This window comes from Colossoma macropomum, unplaced genomic scaffold, assembly GCF_904425465.1.
Source record: "Colossoma macropomum unplaced genomic scaffold, Colossoma_macropomum, whole genome shotgun sequence".
Classification (NCBI taxonomy): domain Eukaryota; kingdom Metazoa; phylum Chordata; class Actinopteri; order Characiformes; family Serrasalmidae; genus Colossoma; species Colossoma macropomum.
Genome location: NW_023494805.1, coordinates 17,535,751 through 17,561,928, shown reverse-complemented (window position 1 = coordinate 17,561,928; position 26,178 = coordinate 17,535,751). Strand labels below are relative to the sequence as shown.

The 26,178-nt window shown below is 38.1% G+C and overlaps 1 protein-coding gene across 2 annotated transcripts; it reads left to right on the top strand.

Annotated features, from left to right (window-relative positions):
* Window positions 1-546: 546 nt before the first annotated feature.
* rgs20 (regulator of G protein signaling 20) lies at window positions 547-26,060 on the top strand. Of its 2 annotated transcripts, none has more exons than XM_036597002.1 (5): window positions 547-747; window positions 21,312-21,481; window positions 22,893-22,982; window positions 24,505-24,739; window positions 25,837-26,060. In XM_036597002.1, exons 1-5 carry the CDS (start codon window positions 547-549, stop codon window positions 26,023-26,025), a joined length of 885 nt encoding a protein of 294 aa, XP_036452895.1. In that variant the 3' UTR covers window positions 26,026-26,060. The 2 variants fall into 2 exon arrangements, with proteins under 2 accessions (XP_036452895.1, XP_036452896.1); XM_036597003.1 differs by lacking the exon at window positions 547-747 and adding an exon at window positions 13,464-13,558.
* The last annotated feature ends 118 nt before the right edge of the window (window positions 26,061-26,178 follow it).

Genomic DNA, 26,178 nt, shown 5'->3' with positions numbered 1-26,178 from the left:
GAGAATGACCCACCACCCAAATAATACCTGCTCTGTGGGGGGCCTGACCATTGAAGAACAGGGTAAAAGGGGGCTAACAAAGTATGCAGAGAAACAGATGGACTACAATCTGTAACTGTAGAACTACAAAGTGTTCCTATATGGTGAGTGGAGCTGATAAAATGGACAACGAGTGTAGAAACACGGATTTAATTTAATATTACGGCTGATTAGTGTATAGTCCATGTGAGAGAGACAGAACCCTTGCGTGAATGACACACATTAACACAAGCACACAAACCCACACCCACATCCTGTCTTAATCTGCCCTAAGCCTGTGAGAGGCACTAAACCACAGTGGGACGGGGCTTAATGGGAGTGTGACCATAATCCCCCTTTGCCCTCTCCACTATGGATGTACTGCTTACTGGAGGTGTTGCTGTCTCGCTTTTTTTCCCCTTGTCAAGGACCTACAGTGATGCAGACTCTACAGCAGACGGATGGAACATTTCCCTTCTCTAAGACTGCGCCGTCTCACTGACAACATGGAGATCTGCTGAACGGAGAATGCCAGCCAACAGGGTTGTGATAAAGTGGGAAGTATCTTCTGCGGTGCAGTGTGTCAACCACACTCACTCCTTTATGTGTGGGCGGCTGCAGCGGCTGCTCTTTGCCTGTCGGTATGGTGAGGGTTACTTAGCACCAGGAAGTTATGAAAGTGACACTGAACACCATGGAAATGGACCGGAGGATCCTATATCCTTCCAGGTAAGACCTCATTAAATAGGGGAACACATAAAAACAAGGAATGAGAGCTTATAAACTCAATGGTGCTTTGATTCAGTGGTTGGGCCATTCCAGCAGCATGCACAGCACTTTGGACAACCTGAAATCAAAACAGACCTTTTTTTCCCTTTGTCAGTTCATGTCCCTGGTCAAATTATATCATCAAACTTAAAAGACAATATTCCTGCTTTCCCATAATCTTCTGAAAAGTCTTCTGATTTTTGAATTATGTCACCGTGAACCAGCAGGCAGGGAAAATAATAATAACCAATAATATCATGTTTTATGTCCACCTACCTCACATACCACCCCATCTAACACAGAACATGCCCAGCTAGCTGAGAGTCCCTTCTTAATACTGTGTTTCACTCAAAATTTATATCCCACTATAAAATAAAATGGCGCTACTTCACATCCACATTGACTTTAAATTACAAACTTGTCAGCTCAAAAAAGACTCTAGCATTTTTTAACCTGTCCATATGTACCACATCTGTAATACGCTCTCAGAAAAAAGATACTAAACTGTCAATGGGGTGGTAGCCTCAAGGGCACATCTCAGTACCTTTCGTCAGGGAACATAATTGTACCATAATCCATTGAAATTATATTTTCTAAGTTGTATTGACTCCACACACCCCGTCTTGTCTCCAGGCTTTTCATTTTATTGTCCTGTTTTAAAATATTAGGTTATGAAAAGGTACAAATACATACTTTTGGAAAAAAAACTTACTCAAGGTTCACAGTGGGACCTTAAAACCACTGTTGTACTTTTGAGGGTACATTACATTTGTACCTTGATGAATGAAAAATGTACTTGCACAGAACCTTTATTTCTAACAGTGTATGGTCAATTACCATGGACCCGAAACAACGGAAAATCTGTCGACTCAAAATACAGCAGTATCTGCTCATTGACTTTTACTGTAAATGTGCTTTGAGTCAACAGGTTTTCTGTTCCTTACTTAATATACAACATACAACAGAATTACTGTTTGTGATAATTAACCCTACAAACTGAGAAACAAAGGTACTATCATGGTCACTGGGGCGGTATCTCACTTTTCACTGGGGTGATACCCTCAAGGATACATCTCAGTGCCTTTAGTCAGGGAACATAATTGTACCAAAATCTATTGCAATTGTGTTTTTTTATGTTTTGACTCCACACTCCCAGTCTCGTCTCCAGCCTTTTTATTGTATTGTTTTGTTTTAAAACATTAGCTTATGAAAAGATACAAATATGTACTTTTTCCCTGGGAAAAAGTTATTTAAGGTGCATTATAACTATTGTTGTCCCATTGAAGGCACATTAACATTGTTTGTAACTCTTTGAATTAAAAATGTAGCAGCATAGTACCTTTTTCCTGACAGAGTATGCACAAATGAGTTAGAGCTTAGGTTGAAAAACCTGAAAAATTTCTTTACAAAAAGTAATAATTTACATTTTTAATATCACTCACCCACTCACTCAAAAACATGTTTAAAGGGGAGATTTGGGAATGTGAATAACTACTTCAAGGGTTAAAGAAACTTCACATAATACAAACATTCTTTACCCATTTGAGAGTTCCATTATGTAGAGTTTCCTCAAACTTTAAAAAGGTTCTTCACTCCCACACATCTCATTTTTTCTAAAGAACCATCCACTGAACGGTTCTTTAGGGAACCATAAGTGGTTCTCCTATGGCATCGCGCAAAAGAACCTTTTTGACAACTTAATATTTAAAAGCGCACTGCAGAAAACTGGTTTTGTCAGGAGCTTTCTTCAGCAAATCAGCATAAAAGGACCCATTTTCTATATTTGTCTCATATTTTTTCCCCTCTGAGGTCCACTTATGACGTTTGTGTGGTTTTATGTACTAAAAACGGTCATGATTCATTTTTACTTGGCAATTTTCCAGCCTGTCTTTATCCCTCTGATTTAAACAGGCTGGTTTTGTTGTTGTGCCTTTAAGGCTGATATATATAAATCACCTCTGTTCTGATTGGCTGCTCCGTGTTGTGCATCATTCACCAACAAGTTCAGGCTGAAACACTCCTTGTAACTTCAGTGTAAATGGGCAGGGCCAAACTGATGTACAGTGAATAGGTGTATATATGTAAATGAGCTGGTTCTCATGACATCACAAAAACACTGAATTTAAAACAGTCTGTTTTTGCCATGTATTTCCATGTATTGACCATATGGAGTAGAGAGTGAATGGCACGTTTTGAAACTTAGCAGCATTTAGATACATCAAACTTTCTTATCTGAAATAAGTGAGAAAAACAGTCAGTTTGCCATGATATGGGCCCTTTAATTCTACAACTGTACAGCTCCAGATCTGTTCGTTTATGAAATACATTTATTACGCAGGTATGATTATTCATGAGACTTATACAACGTGGCAGGTAGGCGCCTACATTTACCATTTCAAGTGCAAACAGAAGTCAGGATAGCAGGAGCTTAAGCGCACATAAGGATCCCACTGGATGTTATTTATTGCTTGTGGAGGCGGCCATCTTTGTTTCTTCAAAACCATCCTATTTATAGGAAGCTGTGCTATCTGAATGAGAGAAGCGATTAAGTCCACTCGGCTAGTTGCATAATCAAGTGAGTGAACGAAAGCAGTTTGCTGTGGGTTAAAATAGCTCCACACTCAAACAAGCTCATTATATGCGCTTATACATTAATCGTGCTAGGGATTCATTTACAGTTAGAGCAAACTGGGGCCTGCTGATATTACACTGAGCTGATTGTGAGAGACTCCTTATTTCTGCCATGTTTAAAATGAGCAGAGTTATTTATAGTGAATGGAAAAAGGAGACTTCACTGCTCTCTGTGATTCCTCTGGCTTACGTGAGGTAGTAGTAGACCTCCTCCTAAAGAACTCTTGATGAGCCATCATTTTGTTTAGCCATTATGATTATAGCCTACTTGATGCCTCGCTCATACTGACAATAAGACATTAACCATCTCTTAAGACGGTTCTTCAAGGGTTCTACAGTCCAGAAAATGGTTCTACATAGAACCATGAACACTCAAAGAACTGTTTGCATGATTAAAGGGTTATTTGTGTTGTGAAAGGGTTCTTCAGACTGATGGAGAATGTGCTGTATATGGTTCTTTATAGAACCTTTTTGAAAACGGTTCCCTTTCATAGCACGAAGAACCCTTTAATTACGCAAAGGGTTCTTTGAGTGTTCATGGCTCTATATAGGACTATTTTGTTTACTAAAGAACCCTTGAAGAATCATAGTTTTTAAGTGTGTGTAGCCATTATGATTATAGCCTACTTGATGCCTCACTTATCCTGACTCTTAAAAAAGGTGGTTCTTTAAGGGTTCTTTAGCAAAGGGAATGGTTCTATTTAGAACCATAATTTCAAATCATTTAAGTGGTTCTTTGCATGGTGAAATCGTTCTTCACATCGATGGAGAATGTTTTGTATATGGTGCTATGTAGAACCTTTTTGAAAGTGGTCCTATATAGCACCAAAAAGGGTTCTGCAATTTTTAAAAGCTTGACACTGTAACAGTAGAAGAACCCTTTTGTTGTTGTTTCGGTTTGAAAGGGTTTAATATACAAATACAGTGGTATTAAAACCGAGGGTGCAAAGTGAATGTACACCACATTATTGTAGTTCTGGAGAAATAAAAGCTACTTATAAAATGAACATTTCTGCTCAAAATGCTGCTGTTCTGTTGAATTACCAAGTGAAAATTACACATCCTCCACAGAGGACACACTTCTGCATATTTTAATGCACAATTACTGTTTATTTGCTGAATTAGAAGAACATAAAATGGAGTCTGTGTAAGAGTTATGGTGTATTTTTTATTTCATGTTTACTTTTTTTCCAATAGGTATTAAAGCAATAAACCATGAAAGGCTGTGCGTTACTGCCATTTAATCACGGAAAGGGTGTTCTTAGGCACAGCGTGAAGCAAAGTGCCTAAAACTCTCTTCCCTGTAATAAAATCGCAGTAACACACAGTCTCAAGAGGCTTATTGCTTTTATAAAATGGTGGCCAACATAAAATATGACAAAATAAACCATTTTTTTAGAAAATAAGTTATTGTGAATAATAATCGACATAAAAAAGTGTTCCGCCAAGAAATGTAGTTTCTTTAGTGTACGGTATCATTGCCAAGCAACCATGGATGGCTGAATGAGGAGAACATTTGGTCACCCATCGCTGTATACTGCAGCCATTTCATAAATGCAGCTATCTCATTTAGCACCAATCCAGTGGCGCCTCTCTTCTCGCTGTGGGGCTGAATCTCAATGGCTCCCCAGTTCCTACATAGTGCACGAGGTAGGAATTTAAATACTGGTGAAAACTATGGCTAAGAAATAGTCATTTGGGGACTCAGCCACATCCGTACTCGATAAAAGAAGGACTATTTGGCTGTAGAGGCTAGAATTTTAAAAGGTTCATAGCTAACACCCTATCAAGGGAGTACGGAGCCATTTGGGATTTGACTCAACTTCTGACTGAAATACTTTCATATTTGCAGCATGTACTCTATTCAAGTGACATATTTTAGACTTTTATATTGCTGTTTTACAGTTAGTCAAAATAAAAATCGACAGGATGTAAAAAAAAAACAGGTGTTCAAACTTTTGCACACAAGTATGAATATAAATATGAGTATGAATTTAAAAACAATCACAAATCAGTGTTTGTATTTACAATATTTTAATTCAAATCACAATTAAGTTTTGTAGTAAGCAATTCATGGTCTTCTCACACCCTTCTGGCAGGCCTGGGTGTGGAGTCGTGTGATTGGGATCTGACTACATAGTTTGAACAGTATAGCAAAACAGAAATAACTCTTGACTTCTCAGACTTAAAATATTGCCTTTGCAAACTTGACTGCCAGAATAGGGTGTTTAACTATGTTTGTATTTTCTTCATTCATTATCATTACCAGTATGAGAACAACCTTGAGGGAATGAACTCATTTTGCATTTTGCATGTTCCCATTAAGCATTCCTCTTTGTGGCCACATGGAGATTTCTGTAACCTCAGAAGGACCAAACACAAAGCTAATGAGGAGACACTGTTGAATGCAAATGACTTTGCTGTATTAATCACTATTTAAGGTTGATCTATTCAATAATAATGTAGTCATTTTGAACACAGGTAGGCATCTTTGTGGATTCTACAGGAGATGGACCTTGAAACAGATGGCTGTAGACTCTGAGGCCTTCTGACCCTTCGGAACACCTCCGCTGTCCCCTCAGGAAAGACACTTTTAACCTCAGTTTGCTCCAGCGACCCATGTCACCCGGTTCCAGGTGTTCCAGAATGTGCTTATAATATAGTCAAATGTAAAAGTTTGAACACGCTTATAGTTTGAAAACTATAAAAGGTGCCATAACTTTTGCACAGACCATATTCTAGGTTTTCTTTTTCCAGCAAATAAACAGTAATTGTGTTTTCAAATGTGCTGAAGTGTATTCTCTGTAGAAGATGAGTTCAATTATTTTCACTTCAACAAAACAACAAAACATCAGGATCAAGAAAACGTGTGACCAGGGGCACCTAAACTTTGCATACAACTGCATTTACATGTACTCATATCACTTTGTTCACATATACCAGTTTTAAAAGCACAGTAACAAAAACAGCCTGTTTTATTCTTAGGATTAAAGAGAAAATTCAGTTGCACAGGTTAAAATGAATTTCCTCTTTTTGTGCCTAAAACCACACAAACAGTATCAGTGGACTTCTGAGAAAAAAATATTAAAATATGAGGAAAACAGTAGACTATGGCCCTTTTAAAGCTTACTCACTGGCCCAACAGGAGTGATATGCCCTCGCAGTTATTCACCAAGTAATGTGACAGCTGCACATTCAGTTTGGTAACAGCTGTATCTCTGAAAGGATGCAAGGAGAGATGTTTCAGGAACTTGAGCATGGACTGCAATTGGCACACAAACTTGAGCAAATGTCTGAAATCAGAAATATTTTAATACCAGTTTATACCAGATGATTCCTCCAGCAAAGGCTTCATATCATGAACTCTAACAAAAACAAATGTAATTACTTTTCACAGTGTGATCGATTTTGAAACGGCATAAATCTCAGAGCCAGCTGTGCTCTGGCTTGTTCCCCGCAAGAAGTTTAAGGTTGCAATTATCACAAAGGTCAGTAAGAACAGCTCTGAGTCAATGCTGACCTTAAAGATACTTTCAGAGACTTGTGCAAGGCAGACATTTCATTTGAGAGGGTTTGCTCTGAAGACAAACAATTTGAATAATATGGTCAGTGATATTTAACTGGAAAGTAAAGGCAGAGCAGTAATTTATGGATGGAGTTTCTATCTTGGTTTTGAGAAACATTCAGGGCTTCCACACAGTCGACAAATGATTCAGGAAGCAAGCACTGAACACAATAAAGCACATAGAATGGTGTTACATGTGTGTGTATGTGTGTGTGTGTGTGTGTGTGTGTGTGTAAGCTTGAGGAAGCTCACAGCTAATGAAAAACTTCTGTCTGAAGTGTGCTGTCTCAAAACTTTGTGTGCTACACTTTACTAAACTACACTATGCTGTACTACACACTACCTTACTACATGACACTATACTATACTATTCTATACTACACCATACCTTAGCACACTATACTACACTAAACTACATGATACCATACATACAATACTGTACCTTACTACCCTATACAATAGTAAACTACACTGTATGATATTAGACCATGCATTCCTACACTATACTGCACTAAACTATACTATTCTATGTACCATTCCTCACTATACTATACTACACTTAACTATACTATTCTATACTACATCATGCCTTACTACACTGTACTACACTATTCTGTACTGCACCATGCCTTACTACACTGTACTACACTATTCTGTACTGCACCATGCCTTACTACACTATACTACACTATTCTATACTGCACCGTGCCTTACTACACTATACTACACTATTCTGTACCACACCATGCTTTACTACACTATTCTATACTGCACCATGCTTTGCTACACTAAACTATACTATTCTATATACCATTCCTTACTATACTGTACTACACTAAACTGTACTCTTCTATACTACACCATGCCTTGCTACACTATACTACTCTAAACTATACTATTCTATATACTATGCCATACTAAAGTATACTACACTAAACTATTCTTTTTCTGCACCATGTTGTACTGCACTATGCTATAGATAGAGTTTGAAAAACCCAGAAAACGCACCCCGCTCCCATATTGCTGACACTCTGTCAGCATAATGTGTATGAACAATCAATGTCAGCTTTGGCTTCCAAATCAAGATATCAAGAAAAGTCGGTTCGATTAAAGGTGTTAGTCCGTACAAAACTGAGATGTTATCTTTGAGCGCTGATTAAGCATTATAGCCAGCAATAATACATCCAGACATTTATAATTACCTTGTAACTACACATCGCTTCACATCGGCGCTAAAAGCGTACACATCACAAGAATTATTTATTCCGGCTGTTGTCACAATAACTATGAACCACACAACACACCACGGCTGTATTTCATCTGTCAGGACGCTTTATTAACTAACGGTGTACAAACAGTGACTCTACGCGTGGTATGGCGGTTGCGTGTCACCAGTATGGTACATTATACTGTTTTACACTGTGCCTTACTACACTATACTGTAATCAACTACATTATGCTATTCTACACCACACGTCACTACACGATACTATACTAAACTGTGCTAAAATAGTATACACCATACCTTACTATAGTATTGTAAACTACACCATACTTTATTGCATCACACCTTACTACACGTTATACAACAGTTAGTTCCGGCCGCGCAAGCTGATGCGTTCTAATCGTGCTGTTATTTCGCTATAACAGCCCGTTTTTATCACAAACACTGTATCACTCCGCCGAGATGCCGTTGCTAAGCAACGAGTTTGACAGCTGTAGAAGACGCTTAAGTCATTTGAATGTTTTTACTTCTTACTTTTTGCGCACAAACAGAAAATGGACACTTTTAAGATCACATCTGACCTACAGTCGATTTGGTCAGACTCTGAAGATGAGACTACACTAAATTCCTGACTGTCAGTTGGTCTGTATGGAGCTGGAGAACGAACTGCTGGCTGTGCAGCGAGTGAGCGGAGTTCCTTACTCGGACGTAGCAACGAGCTGCTTGTTAAGGAACTACAACTTCGCGGAAGATATTGCTAACATTAAACATATTAAATGCCACATTCAGGGCCCAGTTTATTAATTTCTTTATTTATTTAACTGTTGTATAAAAGCAATAGAACACTCGTTTCCGGCTCTCGTGTTCTATTGCTTAAATACAAAACTATACTATTCTGTACCACACTGTACCTTACCACACTATACTGTACTATACTACACTGTACTACACAACACTGTAATATGTTATATACATTGGCCCATCCTGTACTATACTATACTGTACTAAACTAAACTATACCATGTTACTTAAAACTTTGCTATACTAAACACAACTTTAAAGTAAATTACACTATAATACACAATACTACACTGCCTTTAACTATAATAATTACCCAAGTTGACTAATTAACTACCTATAATAACTAGCTATACTGTACTGCCCTTCACTGTACCATATTACACTATATGACATTACACTTTACTGTTATATCAAACTACACTACACTGTAATATATTGTACTGCACTGACCTATACTACACCATATTAACTATACTGTACTATACTATACTGTACTATACTACACAAGTGTTGCACTTCCTGAGTTATTTCCTGCTCTCTCTCTCTCTCTCTCTCTCTCTCTCTCTCTCTCTTTCTCTTTTTCTCTGTCTCTCTCTCTCTTTCTCTCTCACTCACTTACTCACACACATACACACACACTAGCTCCATCTATCTGAAATGTACTTGCGATATACTCTCATATTTCCATATGGGACGTACTAAAAAAGGAAAAGAAACTTCCAGTGTTTCACATGCACTTTTTAATGCCTGTGCTTTTGTGTGTACGAAATCTGGGCTTCTGGAACACGATTTGGTGCAAAAATTAAGGCTACTTCTCATTGGCGTCCAGGGGTTTAGAATGACATTGTTTTCAGAAACTCCAATATACCAGTAATGCAGCAAGGCAATATTGTCATCTTATCATTATTTATATCTTAGCATTAGAACTGATAAAGAAGGGAATGTGGGAAATTGTCATTATGTTTACTTTCCTAACTCTCAGGCAGAGGAAGATGTGCAACTGATGCTAGTATAGTCTGAATAAAATAATGTTTATAGGTAAACAACAGTTCACGCTATAACCTGAGGTATAACCTGACCTGACTTGTGGCTACATTGTTTTTAGGAAGAGCTGCTGTCCGTGGTGCTGATTCGTTATAGCTCCCTTCATATCACAAGCACTTCTGACCATCAAAAATATGTAATATAAATATAATATCAGACATCATACTATACTGTGCAAAAGTCAGAGACCCTTTCGTTTATTCAATTTCCAGTCATAATGACCACTAAGAAGGAAAGAGTAGGAAACTCACACAAAAGAAAATTACACAAAATCCTCCAACACTAAGTAGACTATCAAATCTATCAGAATTTAATTTGTCCACTCTTCACTCTTGTGCACTCTACTGCCACTTTAACTCTTCCATCTTTTCCATCTTACAATCAACCAGTTACAGCTGTGTCCTCCCAACAAAAGCTGATCCCAGAGCTCTCACTGGTGTTCTGTTCCCCTTCAAACACACACTAACATTCACACAAGCTGCTACCCAAACGCACTTTAGCTGCCCTGCAGATTTCTTTTTCAACGCATGAAAAGGAGGTTACATTTAAGATAATCCACTTGCATGCAAGTCAGAAGAAAATAGTAATATGTTTTCAGCATATTTTCCTGACACTGAAAAATGAATAACTTGTGCTTTTTGATGGCCGTTTTGACTGGAGGTAGGGTAGTCTCTTACTTTTACACAGTAATCAAGTGACATTTCTGTTTCTAACAGAAACATGTTCAGTTGGAACATCTACAATTTTGTGTGAGTAAAGCCAGCTCTTTCAGAGCAATAAATCAGACTGCAGGGTGAAAAGGGCTGAGCGTGAACCGCATGCAGAAAAATATAACCTGCAGAATATCTGTGTGGTTTATTAAAAATGCACACAAAGAAAGTTTATGAGAGGAATATGTTAATCTCTAAATGGACACAGGCCCACAGTGCCATCTAGAGTTTGCATATTAACTTTGTCTCTCCCCCTCTCTCTCTCTCTCTCTCTCTCTCTCTCTCTCTCTCTCTCTTTCGCTCTCTCTCTCTCTCTCTCTCTCTCTCTCTCTCACCCGTAATCATCAGCCTCTGTATAAGAACAGGCTGCTTCCTCCTAATCCATTTCTAAACGGCGCTGTGTCAGGCTCCTCTCACAGCTGCCTTTATGGAGAATCTTTGCATTATGACCGACGACCAGCAGATGGCAGTAGAGCACCAGGGCCGAATGATGGAACTCAACCACCGTGATCATTTCCCATCATCACCGCTTTCTCACCCTTTCAGACTGTAGAGCTGCTACACGCAGCTGACAGCAGTGATAAAAATGATGCTGTCCACACTGACAGCTCTCATATCGGTCATTCGGGATGGACACTGTTCGTTTCATTACACACTTGCAATATCTGTAGAGTATCTACATTTCATAACTCATTTACAGCACCTGACACAAAAAATGAAAATAATCTACTGGTAAAAAGGATGGTTCTTCAAGGGTTCTTGAGTAAAGGGATTAGTTCTATTTAGATCCATGAGTTGTATATGGAACCAGTGGCATGCTTGGATGGTTCTTTTGTAAAATGGTTCTTCAGATTGATGGAAAATGTGTTGAAAATGGTTCTTTATAGCGCCAAAAAGGGTTCTCCTATTATTACAATATCAAGCTTGTAACAACAGAAGAACCCTTTTGATGCTATATAGAATTATATACAACACATTCTCCAATAATCTGAAGAACCATTTCACCAAAGAATCCTAAACTTGACTTGACTTGACTTTAAGCATACAAATAGTTCGTTAGGTGTTCATGGTTCTATATAGAACCGTTGTCTTTACTAAAAAACACTTGAAGAACCAGCCTTTTTAAGACTGTAGCACCAAAAAGACTTCTGCTATTGTTATAATGTAAAGCCTGAAACAATAGAAGAACCCTTTTGGTGCTATAAAGAACCATTTTCAAAAAGGTTCGATATAGAACCATATACAACACATTCTCCAACAATCTGAAGAACGACTTCACTCTGCAAAGAACCCCTTTAAGCGTGCAAAGGGTTCTGAGTGTTTGTGGTTCTATGTAGTACTGTATTTACTCATTTTTAGAGTAAAGAGTATAGACAATCATATATATCTTCATTTACAGTTCATGTCCTTCCACCCTTTGAAAAAGCACTGATAGGGTCCATTTCATTTCAGGACCATGGACAACGTACAAATTATCCTGTTATTAAAGACACACTGTAGCATGTTTTACCCTAATCTTTGTCAGCCACGTCTGTGACATACAGCCGATTACCACAGTCATTTCAATAGAGAAAAGAAAAGGACTGAAGACCAGCTGACTCAAATAAGGCTTACAGTAGAAGACAATGGGCACGTGCTTCATCAACTGCCCTGCTTCTCCCATACACATATTTCAAGTTAATAGCTTGCTGCTCTTTTTTTAAGTATTCTTTAAGGTTTATCACTATTCAACCATAATCAGCACTACATATAAATACTCAGAAGACACGTATATGTTCAGTAATTTTGGAAAGTAAATGGCTATAATGGGGTTGTAGACATGGCGACCCCTGGTTCCTATCACCACCACTCTGAAGAAATCAGAGTCGGTAAGTTTCCCTCCATCGAACCACTTTTCAGATCAAACCACTCTGAATGACTTTGTTTATATAAGATTGAATTACACATACGTTCTGCCAATTTGGTGGTATTTCCCTTTAAGCACAGGGAAACGTGTTGAAATGATTGTGAACTCAGATTAGGCTAAAATGCTGGAGTCTTCCTTTAAAATCACATCCGCGAGACGGGGTGCAAAAATATCTTACATCTGAGTAATACTTAATCTCTCGTCCTCTTTTTTGTCAAGAATGAGAGGGAAGAACAAACACGCAGTGGTGATCTGGTCAGGGAAACCCCACATCTTCGTGAGAGAGGGTGTGATGTTGCTGTAGGTGGGCGAAAACCCCTCCTCACATTTTACTCATAGAGCTCCAGTAACCTAGAGCTAGCAAAACGGCCGCGTACGTACGAACATACACCAGCATTTCTGCCCATTTTCACTCCAGACTGTCTTATTGCACGTTTATTTTCATTTATTTGAATCTCGGACCTGGTCTGGTGGGCTCTGAGCTGCGGCCAGGCCATTCTCCAGACCCTGTTCGAGATGAACGCTAATGCTGCGTTGTAATGGCGATTATGGGCCACCATATGGACTCCTGTCGAAAAAAAAATGAGGGCTCCCTGGCTTTTCTCTTCCAGGTGCGCGCTAAATAAGACCCTAGCTGGTTAAAGGGGAAAGGAAAGGGGGCCACAGAGCCCCTCTGTTTCTCGTAGGATGGTCGTGGCCATCCATTAAAGCGCGGAGTGAATCGGTGAGGATTTACTCCCTCTGCCACAACTGGAGAGAGAGGCGCGCATGCGCAGTGCCGCAAAACGGCCGGTCTCTTAAAAAAAGGAAAACGAAGAAAAATCCTTATGCCAACGGATGTAATCAAGGCGAAGAATTATCTCTTATCTCTGGGCATACATGGTGAAATTGTAAGTGCCGTCGCTCGTGTGTCTCTTCTTGTGTGTGCTTGTGTGGATGTCGAGGGTGTCGTTTGCTTTCTGACGGTTGAAAACGGCGTGTCATGTGTGAGATGGGGATGGATGGACGAGGCTCAAGTTGGCTTCTTATTCGAATTTTTCCGTTCCACCTTAAATTGTGAAGCCGTTACGTTCGGGCGCCTGTAGGCGCTAGAATGCAGCCGCTGCACTGTTTAAGGTGGAACGGCACATAAGAAAAAGAAGCTGGCGAACAAGAAGCGAAGTTAAGCTTCGTGATGAATGGATATGGGGCTGTATTTCTCCCTCTGTCCCTCCATGTCACACAGACGTCTTTTCGGCGGCTGTCCTGGGCGATGGTTGCACTTTTGTTTCGTCCATTTATGGTTTTGCTCTGCATTAGAAGCAGCCTGTGGCTTTTCAGTGAAGGTGCGAGGTTTCTGCATCAGGCTTTGGGTCCAATATCTGCACATTCCGGGTTCTATCGTTTTCATTCCTCGTCTAAAACCGAGTCAGCCAGGGCTTTTCAGCCAACACAGGGCCAGTTTGAGCTGTTTTTGAACACATGGAAGAGTGCAGCCGTCGTTCATTCCAGCCAGGCCTGATTTATCGTGTTTGTTCACATTAAACATGGCTCGGTCCTTCTTATGGGGCTGGATGGCTGGGATCGTTGATGGAAAGCTCAGACTGCAGTTGGATCCCCCCCACACCTCCTCTTCATCCTCCTCCTCCTCCTCCTCCTCCTCCTCTTCCTCTTCTTCCCCTCACCAAATATTCCAAGATCTTTGGGCAGTGTGGATGCTCCTGAAGGAAACTGCACAGCTCAGTGTTTGAGCTGCTGAAACGACTGGGCTGAACTGTTGGGCGATACTGATAAAATTCAACATCATGATATTTTCCACGGTGTCACAGAATGGGAGTGGTGTTTAAGTTTGCGTTAATAAAGTTAATGAATAATAAAGTGCTGCTACTCATATGAAATAATATCGTACAAACCTGATAAATACAGTACTGTGAAAAAAGTCTAAGGCGCCTGAGAAAATTATTAGGGAAGCACCGATTATTAATTTTTTTCGTCTGATCAGTGGTCGATACGTATGGCTGATTATGATTCCTGTTTCTTTACAGCCAAATTGTCCAATGGCCGATTTTTGGGCCAATTTTTATCACCCTTTCGTTAACCCGGCTAAATGAACACATGAAATACGCCAGTAAATAAAAACTAGTCGCTAATTTAAAGCAACACTATGTTGGTTTTGGGGATTTGGAGACCTCTGTGGTGGAAACATGTAAATGCATGCAAAAGAATATTTTGTAACATTGGTTGTGCTTTGGATCCCCACAAGCAGATAAATCTGAATTTGGCAAGTGAATTAAAAGAGTATTCAAAGAGAACTCAGTCAAAACTTGGTGAAAGATGTGTCTTCCGAGGTTGTAAGTGAATCATCTACTATTGTCATATCCTATCATATCATATCATATCTGCTATTACCAGTATAATGCTTATTTTGCATTTGAGTCAGCACAAGGCACATTTGAGCTTTTTTCGAACATATGAAAGAGTGCAGCTGTCGATCTTCTTTATGAGCTTATTAATGAGCTTGTGCGCATGACGTTATTATGCAAAGACGTACAATATGGTCTGAAAACTCCCCGCCAAATCCATCCCAATGCCTCTGACTTTTAAATGATTATTTTAGGTTTTACAAAGTGACTCACAGCAGCGCACACACACCATAATTTAGTGTGTTTTTTGCACCATACTCAGTAATGCTACCGATTTCAGTTTTAACAAAAATATTACATAGTGCTACTTTAATAACATGAATCAAATAAAGTGCTACATACATTACAAAGTAAGAGGCAAGCAGGAGTAACATATCATACTTAATTATGTTACAACATTTAGGTACAGGTGTAGCAGCAGCATTCAAACACAGTGCGAGTAAACTTACGTGCCTCATTGACCTCATTTAGAGCAAAACCCACTCTTGGCCAATTTAAATCATGCATTAAAACACTAATAAAATAATATTAATGCAAAGTATTGCTTTTATATATTTCATTGTTTTCGTTTAACCATTTCCAAACCTCCAAACCTTTCCAAAGTGACCTTGAGGAAGGCCAGTATTATTTGCAGTTACCATCCAATACCTAGTCTGGCTAATCAATGCTTTATTAAGGTAAATCAGGTGTGCTGGTGTTGAAATGTAACAAATCCATGTGATTTTTGGAGGTGCAGAGGCAAAATCTGGAACCAAAACTGTAAGTTTCTGAAAACAAGAAATTTGTGCTACATTTACAACATTAGTGTTATTACAAGCAAAAACACACTCATTGCCGGGACACGTGATCAATCTGTTATCAGATTAAATGGAACACAGTTGGCTCTCTGTATGTGAAATGTGTTGAGCTGCTAGTGAGCAATGAGGTGCGAAAGGGAGTACTGAGAACTCTCTGCTGTGAAAACAAGTCCTTCCAGCGGGCAGCACGACTGCAGCTTTCTTTATCAAATCTTCAGGGCCACATTGTTGCATGAAAATTACATTTGGAGTCACTGTACACTGTTTATTGTTGCCAGGATTTCAGAATATTTAACACTAAGTCCACTCAGTTTATATCTAAACGTGTTTTCTATAATAACACTGCAGATCTGCATACTTTAGATGTTCTGTTTACATATTATATATTCATTGATATTGTTTTTTTATTTTTCTTTAGTTTTTAAAATTACTACAGAGTTGCGTTACTTTTACAGTTATGTAAAAATACAAGGGATTACTATATTTTTAATATGGCGTATTACTGTAAGTGTGCAGCAGAATACAGCGACGTCACAGTAACCTTCAGTAGACTGTCAGATCACAGTGTACAGATTTTCCTGTTATTATTACAGTATTAGCACTATATTGTGCTGTGAATGTATTGCAGCAAGTAGCTAGTAATTAACTGTAATTCTAGTGTGATTTTTTACAATGTTGCTATAAATCTCTAAATTAAGGCCTAAAAGATACCAGAGAAAAAAACAGAAACAATATAAATGTTAAAAGGGAAAAGATCAACTACACTCTTAAACATAAAGGTCCCTAAATGTTTCTAGGCTTGGTCATACAGTTCTAGGAAAAACCTTTGAAAACCAAAAATGGCTCTTTAAAGAACCATCCATTGAAAGGTTCTTTTGGGGAACCAGAATTTATTCTTCCATGGCTTTGCTCCAAATAACCCTATTTAGGCACCTTTATTTATAAGAGTGTTTTATTACTACAGAAATTGGAGCCCACAAATGAGAAATTTTGTATATCTTTAAAAAAACGATACTGCTTGGCTGATGCTGCAGCTCATTAAGGGCAGAATCAGAATGATCAGAATTACTACGGCAGTGAAGAACAACGCTAAAATAAGTGTAATATACAAAACACCTACTGAGGTACAGGGCCTGCAGGAGATTCTGACAGCTGAATTATAAAGGCCACACTACAAGATGCAACCCCCTCATCAGTATCAGCTAAAGAAAGGCTAGCTTACAGCACACTAAAGTAGTTATTAGCCTGCAAAGTTCCAGAACAAAGTTTTACAGAAAGACACGATGAAGATAAATGTGATGGTTGGGGTGTGAAAAAAGTAAAAACACACTGTCTCATCTGTACGGTATAGTGGGAGTAGAGTCATGGCTACACATGCGTTGCATCAACAGCTAAACAGTTCTATCATATTGATTTATAATGTTGTTTATTATACTATCACAATATTTAGGTGTATGTAGTGTTAGCTATTATGTGTTGATGATAATACATTTATCATATATATATATATATATATGTATATATATATATATATATATTAATTGCCCATAAAAATTCCTGATCAGTGCATCCCTGAAGGACAGAACTACAACTATTACTATGAGCTGTATAGGTGCTCGGACCAATAACACAGTAAAACAGCGGTACAAACATTAAATAAAGCCTGAAATCACAATGTGACATCATAGTGGGAGCTTGTGAAACCAGAGCTATTCTTCATATCTAAAAAAAACATGATAACAATACATGTCCTGAATTTAGCGGTATACCTTATTATTGAATATCAGTGCATGTCCAGTAACAACCTAAAACACAGCCACAAGTCCAGCTCCCGATTTCTAATCAGTCCAGTAACATGCGTTGTTATATCTGATATCCGTCTCATCATCTTTAATGGAAGCTGCTGAATTTACAGTTTTGGATTTCACTCTCGGTACATCTGCAGGACGCTCTGTATGAATCATTCTACTGAAGTGGCTCAAAGTCTGAGCTGAAAACACATCTCTGACTTTTAACTGACTCAATGATTTAACATTTCATTTTGCCACTACCAAAACAATAATAATGCCTCCAAAACTTTATCAAATGTTTCAGTAGTGACTGTTTCGGTAATGACAATTTTATCTAATTTTGAACAGAATTCGAAACAATATCCAGTACATAACTAGCAAACATAGCTATGAACAGATGTACACACATAAAATCATAATATTTTATTAAAACACAAAAAAGTTAATCTGCAGAAAATATGTTTTTCGGTGGTGACAAGTCTTAATGTTCCACACTGATTTTCAGACTTTGGAACATGTTTACTTCAAAGCAGGGGTGTGGCTAAAATAGGGCTCCGCCTACAGACAAAAACTCACTGGGTTTTGGTTGTGACATAAATATAATAAGAATAAAGTTTTTTTTAATTTAAGAATTAGACTCATGATAGATATAAATCTTTCAACTTCATTTTAAAAGAAATTAAAAAGATTTTAAAAAGCATACAAACTTATAAAAAAATGTTAGTATTATTTTCACAAGCTGAAATTTTTGGGTTAGAGTTTGGGACAGCCACCTCCCAATAGTACCCTAGTAAATAAAGTACCCTATAAATGATGATTTTGTATATATTTTGCTTATTACTGTCTGTATTATTGCCTTGGGTTTGAGTAGATCATAACATCATTGTCAGTATCTAAGGTCTGAATACTTAATTGTTGTTTTAAATAGTTTTTACCGCGGAACCTCAGTTTGAACTGATTTGGTACAATGCTCCATATACAGCTCAGGTACAGAGTGCTGCCATTGCAGCTTTATGCCTTAAGACAGTCCACAGCTTGGACTCCCTTTCGCTCCAAAAGCTACATGCAGCCTAATTCAGTAATGACATCCTGAGAGCCTGCAGAAATCAGATACAGCTAAAGCCCACCCACATGCCAGTGCAAATGTATTGTGTGCATTAGAATTCTTTTTGTAAAGGAGCTACGAATCCTTGAAGATGACTCTATCTTTAACAGTAAATATTTTAAAATCATTATAATTCAAGTATATAAACAGCTATACGGAGATAAAGCAGGCCTTGGAAACTGTCCTGAATGTTTTTAACATTTGTCCAGTTTTGGCATACAAGCAGCAGCTGATCACGGAGATGCTGAGATGATTCTGCTAACGGAGGCTATCAGAAGCACGAAATAGGGAAAGTGATTGAGGTGCTACTTCCCGTTTTAAAAAAGCAGATGAGATTATATCACTGGGAGCTTGTGGGGGAGTGTGGTGTAAGACATGTTAGAACAGCTTTATTTATGGTCTAGTTCAAACATGCCTTTGCTCAAAGCTTCACTGCCATTTGGCGTCTCTTTGGGCCAAATTCATTTGTGTTGATGATCTCCTTCTCCAGAGACGGACATGCAAAGTAATCATATTTCACGGTTTGGCCGTCCTCCACCTTTATATTGACATTGGTTTTGTTTTTGTAAGAACAGTGTTATCCTTAATTCAGGCTTTATTATTCAGTTAGTCATCTTGAGACTTATTATTATACTAATATGTAGGTTATGTTGTTAAGAGACTGTGAACCTGAGATCTGCAGTAGAAAGAAACTGGAGAAAGTAGGGGTGTGAATCTCTGAGCTGAAGATTTCCATTTGATTTAAATTGATTTAGGTTAAATTAAATGCGTCCTGAAATCTCAGATTTCACTGCAATTTGGTTGAATTTGGTTTGATTCGACCTCTTTGGTTCAGACTTGTTTTTAATTGAATTTAATGTGGTTGTTTTCTATTTACACAATGTTGTAATATAGAAAGTAAAAATAACATACCATTATTGAAGATTTAAAACAGCCTGGGAATTTTATTTTGGCAAAAAAATGAACAAATAATGATGGTCATATAATGGTCGTGAAAATAAGCTGCACATCTTCTACAGAGAACACACTTCAAAATGAGTACTCTTAAAACACGACATACACATTGATTCATCACAATGTATTTTAAACTCCTGCTCTGAATGTATTGTAACATGAAGCTATCAGCAGCAGGGTGGAGGAGATGCGGCCAGTCTGTCTGATACACCTGACACATGGTGTGTAGATTCTTTGTGTACTGTTCAAAATTATTCTAAAAAGAACTCCAATTACATGCAAGTAGCATCTACAGTACTGTGCAAAACAGAAACCACCCGTTATTTACACCCGTCCAGTTGAAGCGGCCATTACATAAATAAGTTATTAATTTGTCATATAAGATAACTGACTTGCATAAGGAAGGAGAAAGTCAAAGGAAAATAAGAGAAAAAAATAAAAAGCTACAGTGAAAATGGGACTCTTAACACCTGTGCAAGACCTGGCAGAACACCACAACTGTCACCATCAGATAAACAGTACCTTCCATCTTTGAGAGAGAGGAGAAAATCAAGCTCCACTCTTGCTTCAGATCTGAAAAAATCCACACTATGAGTCTGAAAGGATGTGTAGCTGTCAAGAAGCCCTTACTGAGAAAAGGAAACAGACAAAAAAAGTAAAAAATGCAAATCAAACAAAGAAGCGCCTGGTGTTCTCAGAACAGTTGACTGACCACCCCGGAGTCCAGACCTCAACATCACTGAATGTGTTTGGGATTATTTGGATTGTGAGAAGCAGAAAATGCAACCAACTTCTAAGACTGAACTTTGAAGATGTGGAAAAATATCGCTGCAGATTTTTCCAATCTGATTAAAATCAAATTTCCTGAAAAGAATGGAAGCTGTGATAAAGGTAAAGGGTGGATACATTAATTGCTGAAAAGAGTATTATATTTAGTTATTGATGCTTTGGTGTAATTTTCCGTTAATTATATGTTTGCTGATGCAAAAAAAGAATGACTTGTATTTAATGGCTGTTTTGACTGGAAATTAAATAAATAAAAGGCTGGTCTCTGAATTTTGCACAGCAATGTATCTACACATTAGTGAAATATAGACAATTAAAATAATGTACTGGAATTTTGATTTTTACATTTTGAAAATTTAAATTAAATATTTTTGTAATTAATTATAATCAGTTTGTACCATGTGATTGTAAGCTTGTTCTAAGTCAGCACATTTATTTATTTTATGGTGCCATATTTCATAAAACCAAACCAATATTTTAATTTTTAAATGTAAAATATCAGCAGTTATTCCAATTAACATTAATATATTGTATTCTAGTAACAGTCAATTTCAGCAAAAACAAAAAAAATGGGAAAAGATGGTTAAAATTGATTATAACATTTTACTGTAGCTGAATCACCACCTTTTTAACAGCCCTACAGTAGAAGCGTAAGGAGACTTGATGGAGCGACCTCCTCCTCCCCTGTGTGTCCTCACTATTACATAACAGGCCATCGATTTGATTTGTTAATCAGATAACGCTGTAGTGGTGTAGCGCGCGTGTGGGGTTTGCGTGTGTGTCATTGGTCTGGTGTGTGTCTCCTGCAGCCCATGGGATCAGAGAGGATGGAGATGCGAAAGAGGCAGCTGTCGGGGCAGCAGGAGGCGGTGGCGGGGGTGACAGTGACGGCGCCGGCGCAGCAGGGCCAGGCGGGCCAGGGCCAGCGCGCCTCCAACGCCTGCTGCTTCTGCTGGTGCTGCTGCTGCAGCTGCTCCTGGTACGACACTTCCTTCTTCATTCCTGCACACCAAGCTACACCAAAACACCATCTCTGCTACACTGGCTCAGGCTGACTCACTTGACTCAATGATAAGATTCTATACTGATAACGTTGATAATCTTTTATATTCCTAAGCCATAAATGAAGCCCAAGTTGTGCAGATTTTTCACCGCTTCCATAATATAATCTGATCTGCTTGATTTGTTCGATGATTTTTTTAGGAAACTGTTGAAATATTAAATCTCACTATGATTTGGTTTGATTATGATTCGTTAGTAAACGATTCAGTGTACCCTGAAGTCATAAATTATTTAGTGCATCTTAAAATCTCACCCCAATTTGATTCAGTATGATTCTTTAGCAAATGATTCATTGCATCATGAAAACTCTCACTCTGTTTGGATTTGATTATGTTTTTTTAGGAAATGATTCAGTGTATCATGAAATCTTAAATTTGATTCAATTGTGATTCTTTAGGGAATGATTCAATGTATCTTAAAATCTCAATGTCATTAATTTGATCTGACTATGAGACATTAGGAAATAATGCATCATGAAGTCTTAAATCTCTGTGTGATTCTGTTTGATAATGATTCTTTAGTAAATGATTCAATGCATCATTAAATCTAACAGTCTGATTTAGTTTGATTATGATAGTTTAAGAAGTAATTCAGTGCATTCTGAAATCACAAATTTCACTTTTTAGGAAACAATTCAGTGTATTCTGAAATCTTAATATAACCACTATTAATTTATGATTCTTTAGGAAATGATTCAATGCAATATGATTCTTAAATCTTAACACAATTTCATTACAATTCAAATTTGTATTTGTATTTGATTCAAGGTTTTTTTAAATACACTAAATACACTGAATTCTGATTGGTGGAGCTATTTACAGAGCAATAATTCATATCGAATTAAAACATGGTAAAACTTGAGAGGTTGTGATTTGATGATGCAATGAATCATTTCCTAAGGAATTGTAATTGTATTGAACTATGGTCAAATTTAGAATAGCAATACATTGTGCATTTTTGCATTTTTGTGTTTGAAAATAGCCTGAAGGTGTTAAATTGGGCAAAAAATTATAACATTCCAAAATCTATACAGCTGATTAATTGCCTTTGTTTCATTCAGCGATGAATGAGGTAGAAGGTGATGAATTGTGCAGCAACCGATGGTCTACAGTCTGTAATTACACACCTGTATAGTGGTGCCATAATGTAGGTGAGAGTCATAAAGTGACCGATTGGTGGAAATACAAGTTAAGTGTTTCCAATAAAGTGGCCAGTGAGTGTAATAATAAATGGTGTGAAAATATTTGCAAACAGACCCTAAAAGCTGCTTCTTCCAAGTGCCGTGTGTTTGGTGTCTGGGGGATCATGATGTGCTTACTACCTTGCAGTCTCACTGTTAGGAATGAAGACAGAGAGGAGAGGAACCGGAGAGCCTCGTATGACGTCAAAGCGGAGGGCACGACAGACTGTGAGGAGAGGTCAGTTACACCACACTCAACATGTTTTTTACTTAGGTAATATAGTAAAATATACTAAGTAGTGCAACTTACTAGTGTTAACTGTGACAATTCAACAGAATCCAGACGCTCGCGGTGTAAAAGGGCGAAAGGCGGTTTAATGGAGTTAACCAAAATCGTAGTCAAAAACCAAGCGTGTGTCAAAACCAAAAAGCAGCCACAAAACACAACGATGATCAGATCACCGTGTGAACTAAACCAAAGGGGTAAGACAAAAGGGAAGGTCAAAAAACAGTCCAAAAAGGTCAAAAACACAGAACAGCACAAAAACCAGCAACAGTATCCAAATGGGGTAAGGCAAAAGGCAGAGTCGGGAACGAGAAACAAAGGTCAAATACACAATAGACAACAGATCAGAAGAAACGCTCAGTAGGTTCGTAAAGAATCAATACCTCGCAGTTAGCTATGGCTAAAGCCCGGGCTTATAAACTAAACTAAGAAGGTCATGTGACATGAGACACAGGTGAAAAGAGTTAATACTCCGGAGAGCGAGAGCGCTGATAGGAGCGCGGTGTATGGTCAGAAGTCATGTGATCCCCTTGAGGACTGTGGGTGTTGGAGTCCATATCTTGCTGTGATACTGGCAAATGCGTGACATTAACTAAGAACTAACTAGTAACTTTACGCGTAATCTTACACACAAACTTACGCAAAAACCGACGTGACCCAGTCCAAATCCTGCTAGTTACTTATTTTACTTTGTCTTCTCCGTCTGTCATCATTATGCCCGTCAGCTTTATCAGCTATTCATAAGATATAACAGGTCACTGTTGCCCTTTTTATGTATGCATTATAACTGCTTAACAATGTTTTTAAGGTGGTTATGACCTAATTAATAACCCTTAATACTCCCCTTTTATCAGGGGAGTCTTATAGTAAAATGGTACCAAAAATCGCATTGTGGCATTATTAGTATTATTATTATTATTTATCTTAGAGTTTGAAATAGTGTTCAATTTTTTAGTTTTTCAGCATGACAAACTCTTAAGGGAATAGTTTGCAAAAAAAGTCTAAAATGAAATGGACACCATTTTACACTTCCCAAATGTAGTCAGCCAAAATGTGTTGTATGTTCCATACTTCTGTCCATTTTTTATAGATAACAGTTTGTCATACAGTGTTAGAAACTACATAAGCAAGTCTATTTGAGAGATAAGTACATAATAATTTAGACGTGCAGTTTTCTTAGTGCTAATTGGTCCAGCACAAAACTAAAGAGGCAAATTTAGACCCCAAACTTTTCTTGGCTGATCAACTACGTTTGGCTATAAGTGGCATATTTTAATATTGAGGGTATCAGATGATAGCTAGATAGCTAGATAGATAGATAGATAGACAGATAGATAGATAGGTACTTTATTAATCCCAAATAACATTTTGCTGAATTTTGTTTCCCATCATGTATCTTACTGTATGATACATGCATAACTTCAAATAAAAATGGATAAACCTCCAAAATAACCCTCTACTTTCATTTTGGCAGCCCGAAGCCCACTGTGGATGAGGTGCGCTTGTGGGGGCAGTCCTTCGATAAGCTAATGCACTGTCCGGCCGGCCGCAGTGCCTTCCGCCAGTTCCTGCGCACCGAGTTCAGCGAGGAGAACATGCTCTTCTGGCTGGCCTGCGAGGAGTTCAGCAAGGAGACCAACAAGAGCGCCATCGAGGAGAAAGCACGCCTCATATACGAGGACTACATCTCCATCCTCTCACCCAAAGAGGTGCGTACATGCGTGAAATTATGCTACCATTAAAATGTGAATCACTGTTCAAAGGTTTCAGTAATTTTAGAACAATGTACAAAATGATAAATGATTCTAATGATGATTCTGTGCATCTTTACAGCTGTCAAATTATGTGTGAAGAAAAGAGTTTAAAAATATATGTGTCCACTTACTTTACATTTCAGGCTTTACTCTGTAACAGAAAAATGGAATTAAAAATGGATTCCAAACTTAGAGTGCAGTGCATTGCCAGAATACTGCAGGGTGTAGTTCTCAAGCTCAGACCCCACCATGCTGCAGCACTGCAGAGCTTTTTGTGGTTTACACTCCTCTGGCATGTCTGTTTTAACTGATCACTTATCCAAATGAACGAGGTGTGATGTGGCAGATAAAACACTAAACTATGCCAAGCTTTTGGCCTTTAGGATTTGGGTTTAATCAAGCTGAATCGCGTTGAATTGAGTTTAATCAATTTGAATCAAGATTGATCAAGTTGAACTGAACCTAGATGAATCATGTTGAATCAAAATTAATAAAGTTGAAGTGAGATGAATCGAGATTAATCGATTTGAATCAAGCTGAATGAAGTTGAATGGAGTTGAATGGAGCCGAATCAACCCTTTAATGTTCTGCTCAACCTTTTGGTAGAGCACATTTGGAGTCACTATATATGTTCTGATTTTGCCACAAAGTGCCATCTCAACAGTTTGGTAGACGTGAATATTTTTAAAACACCAATTGTTTATATTATTGCTTGGTGAGGAAAAAGGCCAGATTGAGTTAAGTTGAATCAAGTTGAATCGAGTTGAATCGAGTTGAATCTAGTTGAATCAAGATGAATTGAGATGAACTGAGACGAATCGAGATTAATCAATTTGAATCAAGTTAAATGGAGTTGAAAGGAGTTGAATCAACTTGAGTTAAGTTGACTCAAGTTGAATCTATTTGAATCAAGATGAATCGAGATGAACCTAGATGAATCAAGTTGGATCAAAATGAATCAAGTTGAACTCGGATAAATCGAGATTAATCAATTTGAGTCATTTTAAATGGAATTGAATGGAGTTGTAACACTGTACAATCTTCCTCTCCAGGTGAGTCTGGACTCGCGAGTACGGGAGGTCATCAACAGGAACATGCTGGAGCCCACGTCTCACACTTTCGATGACGCCCAGCTGCAGATTTACACGCTAATGCAAAGAGACTCATACCCGCGATTCATAAACTCCCCGGTCTACAAAAACCTGCTGAAGAGCGTCTCTGAGCAGTCTCCAGAATCCTAGATCTCTGTGATCCCGCTCCAATAACCCCTCCCCTTCTTCTTCTTCTTTTTTTTTGTTTTTGTTTTTTTGGGTTCTCTTTTCCTTTGCATAGAGTATGTTTAAAAGGGCCTCAGCGCAGGTCCTTGCAGGGATTTTACTGCATTAGAGATCAGT

Bases quoted from the DNA above. Each gene is read 5' to 3' on its own strand.
- rgs20 (XM_036597002.1), top strand. From the start codon at position 547: ATGCCAGCCAACAGGGTTGTGATAAAGTGGGAAGTATCTTCTGCGGTG. The intron at 748-21,311 runs GTAAGACCTCAT...TGTCTCCTGCAG, and splicing joins AGGATCCTATATCCTTCCAG to CCCATGGGATCAGAGAGGAT. The intron at 21,482-22,892 runs GTACGACACTTC...ACTACCTTGCAG, and splicing joins TGCTGCTGCAGCTGCTCCTG to TCTCACTGTTAGGAATGAAG.